This window comes from Phytophthora parasitica (assembly GCF_000247585.1).
Source record: "Phytophthora parasitica INRA-310 unplaced genomic scaffold supercont2.12, whole genome shotgun sequence".
NCBI classification, from domain to species: domain Eukaryota; phylum Oomycota; class Peronosporomycetes; order Peronosporales; family Peronosporaceae; genus Phytophthora; species Phytophthora nicotianae.
In genome coordinates, this window is record NW_008648998.1 from 119,370 (window position 1) to 126,435 (window position 7,066).

Genomic DNA, 7,066 nt, shown 5'->3' on the forward strand with positions numbered 1-7,066 from the left:
GGGGGCACCCCTCCTCCACATTTACTCTTGAAACTTGATAGGTGCTGCAGGAATCGATCCAAATGGGAGTTTCAAATGTAGTCTAAAACTTTACAACCATAGCTATCAATAGTTCCGTGTAGTCCTTGATGCTGGACTTCATCAAAACTGGGTAATGGAGCGACAGCAACTCAGAACATACTTCGCGTACTTCTTTCTTAAATCGGGTATCCGAATCCCCCGGGTATCAAGATAGGTGATTTACCTACCTCGGGATTCCTGAAAGCGAGGTCTAAACCGACCACATTCCGAGCATAGTTCATGCACGCTCTCACGAACGGCACTCGATAGTGTAGGTTGTCCATGACAGGCTCCACCGGGCCGTGCGTCGTTGCCAGCTCTTCGTCGACCAGAATTGTTAGAATAGCGAGAGGATTATGGAGGATTCCTTTCTACAAGACTCTGATCATGCAGCGCATGATCAGAGTCTCGCAGAGGGTACAGCTTTTGGGTGAGGTTGATGGACGGTTGCCCGCAGATACAACGATTTGCTGCATATATATTATACTTGTAAACTACACTGGTAAGCAAGCGTCTGCACCTGCAGCAAGAAACGTAGAGCACTCGAAGTTGGTGGGAAAGGCAGCTTGTGCTGCTGTTTGTATTTTGCGAAGTGAAGCTTTAGCATTCTCTCTCTCTTTCTTCGTCTAGCTCAATTTCCATCATCATGTTTCTCACTACTTTCCTCACCTTTTCCAACTGCCTCAGTGACACACCCTCAACAGCAAAGCCTTTTAGTCGGCTCGGCACCAACCGTGAGGACCAGTACATCAGAACAATTATTATTGATCTTTCGAATGACGAAAGATCAATAATAAAAGCCTAAAACCACTTGTTCTGAGCTGATCTAGCCAAAACGTCACACTACACTAAGTACGAATTTTCCAATAGAAATCGGTAAATTTGTACTTAGTGTAGTGTGACCTTATCAGTAAGCAAAACGAGAACTAGGACCATTTACAACCCTAATAACTTAGTGCTAAAAACTCGTCTGAATGCCATCCCAGCCAATCAGATCTCTCGAAATATTTTTTCCATTGCTCATTTTTATTTGGGAAAATGACAAATCCTGCCTATTATCAGAGGCAAAGTGACAGAGCCTGCCTATCTAACAGGCATCTTAACAGGCCCTAACCGCCCCTAGCGCCTTTGAGACTGTTAAGTGTTAGAATCCCAAAACCGACGCTGTCCACCAACCCACACGGTCACTGCACTTGGAAAATTGTATCATCGACGCGATCGCACTCGTCTGGAAGATGAGGGAACCAAGTGAAGAAGTGCTCAGAGTGGGTGACGAGTTTTCGTCATCTAAGACGGCTTTACACGCAATTCAAGACTACGCCCTCGCAGAAAGAAAACGTGTCGTAGTTGACAGCCAAGGTGGTGGGCACAAGCTCGTGGCGTGTTCATCGAAGACATGCAACTTCTTCGTGCGATTATACAAGCGGAAAAACTCCTCGGACGACGGTGTCTCGCCTCCCTGGTACATCTCCTCCATGAATCTGGAACACATGAATTGCACTTCTCAGCCCAAGCCCACCCAGCGTCAAGTAGCGGAAATGAGCGCCCTTCGAGCCGCTGTCTTAGCGGACGCGTCTGTGAGTGGGAAATCTTTAATCAAGCAAGTCCAGGCTATCAACATGGTTAACTTAGCCAAGCAGAAACGCATGGTGTATCGCGCGGCTGACGCAATTAAAGAAAATGCTCAAGGTGATGTCACAGCGTCTTTTACGAAGATTCCAGGATTACTACGCGCGTTTAAGAACGTGAACCCGGGGTCTCACGCCTGCTGTGAAGTAGATGATGTAGGGCGCTTTGACCGAGCTGTTGTAGTGCCAGCTACTTCTTCTCGTGCTGAGGGTCACCTTCAGAAAATTGTTGGATTAGATGGTGCTCATTCCAAACATCAGCGTTATAACGGAACTATGCTTCTACTGATCGGACGTGATGGAAATATGGAAAACGTAACACTTGCTGTAGCTCTTGTGAAGAAAGAGACGATGGAGAATTACGAATGGTTTTTCCAGCAATGTTGCCTCGGTGGTATGAAGTTTGCTTACCCTCTGATGTCGGATAGAAATACTGGATTGATTGATGTGTGTAAACAGCGTGGCATCGACCACAAGTACTGCACTCTTCACATTCAGCGAAATGTGATTGCTACTTTTACGAAGTTTACTGTTAAACAGAAAGCTTTGGTTTGGCGTATCCAATCTTGTACTAGTATGGATGAGTACAACTCTCAGCTGGCTATCACTGAAGTGGAATGCGGAAAACCTGTTGCTGATTATCTCCGTGGTATCGATCCAAAGCACTGGGTGGTTTTCCCGAACTTGGGAACGACTCCTCTGTACGGATGGCGCACGACAAATTTCGTAGAGGCCGAGAACGGCGCTACTCTAGCTGAGGGGCTTCGAGATCTATCCCCTTATTCGTGTCTGCATCACACGAGTGGTTGATGAACCTTGTCAACCCTCCTTGCGTCTTCGCGTCGATGTAGACCTTTCGACCCTTTACATCTGTAGTTGCTAGACCCAAGGCGTAGTCGCTCGTTCGTTCATCATCTTTCTCGAAATCATGAGTTGTGAGAACTCCAGTGTACTCACCCACTATAGCTCCTTCCGGGATAAACGATGTTGCTACTACTCCATACCCTGCGCAGCCTTTCCGAAGCTCAATACCCCCAAAGTCCACCAATCGGTTTCCACACTTGCTTCCTACCCGACAGTTCCGCGAAGTACAATAAATTTCAGTGAAGGCGTTATCACAACTCTCCCGCTCACAGGTGGAAGTGCAACCGCACCAGTCAGTAGCTCCGATATCTCGAAAGCGAATAATGGTAGGGTTACTTAGCTTGCTCGAAGGCGTGACTCCGCGCGGCCACTGGACGACTTCGGTGGAGAAGCATTCAGATTGACGGATTGCCGACACTGCTGGCTCTTCGTCATCACTGGTTAAGTCGATAACAACAGGTTTTCCGTGCGCTTGAGCGTCCTGAGAGATGAGGGACGCGCCAGCCAACGTTCTCTGGGAGTGCTACACGTGCCTCATTAGCACAAGTAAGTGCCGCAGCTCCCTCCGAGACCCCGTCGAAATAGGTCTCCAGGCTCGCTGTCTCTCCAACCTCTGCGTCGGCAGCTTCCTCCCCCTCCTCATCTAGCAGCTCAAGCGGCGTCTTCGCTACGCGGCCAATCGGAGCTGCGTCGGCAGCAAGAAGAAAGTTCCCCCTCTCGCAGACCTTCATCGTCGCCGCGTGATAGCAGCGCTTCGAGTCCCGCACTGGCGCACGCCGATCCATCCGAAACTTTTTGCGCGATTTGGATACCGTCCAGTCAACACGTCTCGGTCGACGCTTCTTGTCTTTGGCCGCACGTGCAGCGTAGGAGAGAATTGTGGACTTCCCTCCGCGCCCAACGGTCTTGCCCATGCTACGTTGTCTGGACTTGCGATTGAGAATTGTGGACAGCCTTCTGGCTGCGGATTTGGCACGTCTCACACTGTGTTTCACAGCTGCACTTGACACTAGTAGGCAGCTTTTGACAAAGTGCAGGGCCAGATAGGCAGGTTTTGGAAACGGGGCAGGTTCTGTCACTTTGCCTCTGATAATAGGCAGGTTTTGTCATTTTCCCTTTTTATTTCGATTGATTAATTAATTGCCTTGGAGATTAATCGTAATACCTCCTGAATGTAATATGCTTAACCAGGAGCAAAGTATAAATATAGTAGTAATAGTAGTAGTAGTAGTAGTTGAAGGTCAGTTTAGAATCAGTACGTTGTAATCCTAGTTATAAACGGATTCACTGAATTGTACTACCGGGTTTCTACTATTGCACATGGCAGCAATTTTGAAACGAAGGCTTTGATACATGGAGGATTATGAATAGGTTGTATTTGCTTCTTACAGATTTAAGGCATACTTATGTAGTGCTACTGTAAAATTTGAATCTTCACATGTTCTTATTTGATCTTGCAAATATCAACAGGTTTATTTTTACAGTATAAAACTCCAAAAGTTAATGATTCAGCTATCACTACATGACATTTTGTGCTTGTATTAGTTCTGTCTTTATTAAAGTATTATAGTACTAATACATGATAAAACTAAACCTCGAAGTAGTAATACTTAGCTTGGTTCTGGAACCAATTACATTTACCAACCTGCACTATGCTGTAGATAGAATTTCTACAGGCTGTAGGAATTTTGTAGGCTACCGCAACGCATGCACCGGATAAAGCTACATTGCACGCAGTGTACAGGTCAAGAGACCTCCCTGAGGGGAGGTACATTACATGTATACCCCGCGCATAGGATGCTCGACCAGCAGAACATTACAGACTTATTAAAATGCCCATAAACACGCGCGCGTCGACTTGATTTGACAAGTGGTCGTCATCGACTCGTCGACGTGTTCAAGTACGAGAAAGACACACTTGTTTCAGTTAATCGCGGCAGTTGTATTCGATGCCACTCCCATTCATGTACTATTTGATGCGGCCCCCTGTCAACTTAACTTTTCGTCTTCATATCGCTCTGGTGTATTCACCAGTTCGTCCCCATACATCGCAGAGGACTCATCCCCGCCGGACCGGCGGCTGGCACCCATGCATCGTCGTCCCGCAGCAAATCGCGCACGTCGTCATGCTGGTGTTCATAAATCGACAGTCTGGGAGGTACTTCAAACTTTATCGCTGTATGCCAATGTGCGGAGGAACGATTTCTCCAAAGCTCAAAGTCTCTTCTGGCCAAAACGTCTGCTCTCTGCGGTGACGGCCTACAACCAACTGCTGCCAGGCCGTCACCTAGCGGCTGCTACCCACGCCACACGGTTCATTCCTGGATTTCTGCTCTTGAGTCCACCCGAGTCCAGCGCAACGGCAGAATGTCGACTACGCACCACCCCGATCCGAACAAAACCGACATCGCTGCCAGGCTGTCGTTCGTGAGCGGCACCTCGCAGCCCAAGGACATCGAGGATGGCAACCATTACACGACAGTGAAGACCCCCGACCCGACGGCTATTGAAGGCGGAGCTCTTCGTGAAGGTGGCGCCCCCGACCTCAAGAGCAAGGACAGTCTTGGTCTTCTCGTCCAATATGCCGCCATCGGTCTCAACTATGGTGTGCTGCCGGCTACAATTTACCCGTTCCTGCAGAACTACCTGAACGCGTCGGGTACCCAGGTGACTACGGCTCAAACGCTGGTGGTGCTACCGTGGACTTTCAAGTGCTTCTACGGTATCCTGTCGGACTGCGTGCCGCTGTGGGGATACCGTCGTCGTCCGTGGATGGTGATCGGATGGATCATTTGCTTGCTCGCATTGGTTATCATGGCTTGCATGCCTGAGGGAGACCCGTACTACACGGTGTCGTCCGACCGCGACATCAAACCGGCCGACTACACACCCGAGATTCAGGCGCGTATCAACTACGACGCGTCTTCGCAAGCCGGCAAGTACGTCATGCTCATGTTCCTCGCTGCCGTGGGCTATGTGCTATCGGACGTGTGTGCCGACAGTATCGTAGTGGACTTTGCCCAGCGTGAGCCTCTCGAAACCCGTGGCAAGACCCAGTCGGCCATCTACGCCGTGCGTACCGTGTTCGTCATCATCGGACAGTTGCTCACCGGCTTCTGCTTCAACGGAGAGGAGTACGGCGGTGACTTCAACTTCTCCATCACCTTCCCGCACCTGATGATCATTCTTGCTGTGTTGACGGTGCCGGTTATCCCAATGACCTGGTTCTTCATCAAGGAGGAGAAGAAGCCTCGCGTGAACTTCACGAACTACATGAACGAGCTGTGGGATCTGATCCAGAAGCGCGTGATGTACCAAGTTATCTTCTTCACCTTCTTCCAGGGAATGTTCTCTACCATCTCGTACACTGCCAGCTCTCCCGTACAGTCGTACATGGTTGGCGTCACGCCGATTAACAGTACTATCAGCGAGATCATCGGTAACATTTGCTTCTTCACCGGTATCATGGTCACGTCCAAGTGGGGCCTGCACTGGAGCTGGCGCTGGATGATCCTCTTCACGGGCGCCTTCGTGATGATTGTCGATGGTATCACGACCTTCATCACGATCTGGAACGTGTTCCGTAGCCAGTGGTTCTGGCTGGGATTGCCTATGGCCGTGCAGCTCCCCTACGGTGTTGGCTTTATGATCTCTTCCTTCGTCATCGTCGAGCTGTCGGGTATCGGCAACGAGGGCGTCGTGTACGGTCTGATCACGATGGTTTCCAACCTGGCATCGCCGTTCGCTACGGCCATGACGCTGGTGATCGACCAGCCGTTCAACCTGACTACGGAGCGCATCCAGGAGGACGATAAGTCCATCCGTACGGACATCACGTACGCCGTGATCATTATGTACGGCATGACGGCCTTCTCGTGGGTCTTCCTGGTTTTCCTGCCTCGTCAGAAGGAAGAGACTCAGGAACTGCTGCGCACGGGCGGCAGCAGCAAGCTGTTCGGCGCGCTCACTGTGGCCTACCTTACGTTCGCGTTTGTGTGGTCCCTGATGACCAACATCATGGCCATGTTCGAGAGCACCTCGTGCCTGATGATCGCTGGCGGCAGCGGCTGCTAAATGTATCTCTCTGCTAGTTCGGTTCATTACATTTGCGTAGTACTTGTCCTTGACATCATTGCGTATTACAGTCGTACGAATGAAGGCGGCTAATTAGTGCACAACTTTGTTTCATATTCACGTGTTTAGAACTCTCTATCTGCCCTAATTGATTGTCCTCAACAGTAAAGTATGGCGGTCTCAACAGCAAACAATACCTTCGCATAATACTACCAGTAGTAGTACTAAAGTAGTTGAAGTACTACGTAGCAATACCTTGAAATGCCTTAACCTTTCAGGAGCCTCCTCCCCCCTGCTGTGTAACACTACTTGTGTTGTCCACGAGAATGGAACACGTTTTACGTGTATTGAGAAACTCTCTGAAACGGGTAGTACTTTTCGCTCAATTAAAGTATTTGGTAGTAATTCAGTTCGAAGTTACACGGTTTAAACGACATTTG

The 7,066-nt window shown here is 49.3% G+C and overlaps 2 protein-coding genes across 2 annotated transcripts; one reads left to right on the forward strand and one right to left on the reverse strand.

Moving 5' to 3' along the window:
• Positions 1-2,986: 2,986 nt before the first annotated feature.
• On the reverse strand, positions 2,987-3,466 carry PPTG_07453 (hypothetical protein; the record flags this gene model as incomplete). The annotated part of the gene is made up of 1 exon (XM_008901734.1): positions 2,987-3,466. One exon carries the CDS (start codon positions 3,464-3,466, stop codon positions 2,987-2,989), a length of 480 nt encoding a protein of 159 aa, XP_008899982.1.
• A 1,417-nt stretch (positions 3,467-4,883) lies between these two features.
• Positions 4,884-6,747, forward strand: PPTG_07454 (hypothetical protein). The gene has a single exon (XM_008901735.1). It carries the CDS (start codon positions 4,920-4,922, stop codon positions 6,624-6,626), a length of 1,707 nt encoding a protein of 568 aa, XP_008899983.1. The 5' UTR covers positions 4,884-4,919; the 3' UTR covers positions 6,627-6,747.
• The last annotated feature ends 319 nt before the right edge of the window (positions 6,748-7,066 follow it).

Bases quoted from the DNA above. Each gene is read 5' to 3' on its own strand.
- PPTG_07454 (XM_008901735.1), top strand. From the start codon at position 4,920: ATGTCGACTACGCACCACCCCGATCCGAACAAAACCGACATCGCTGCC.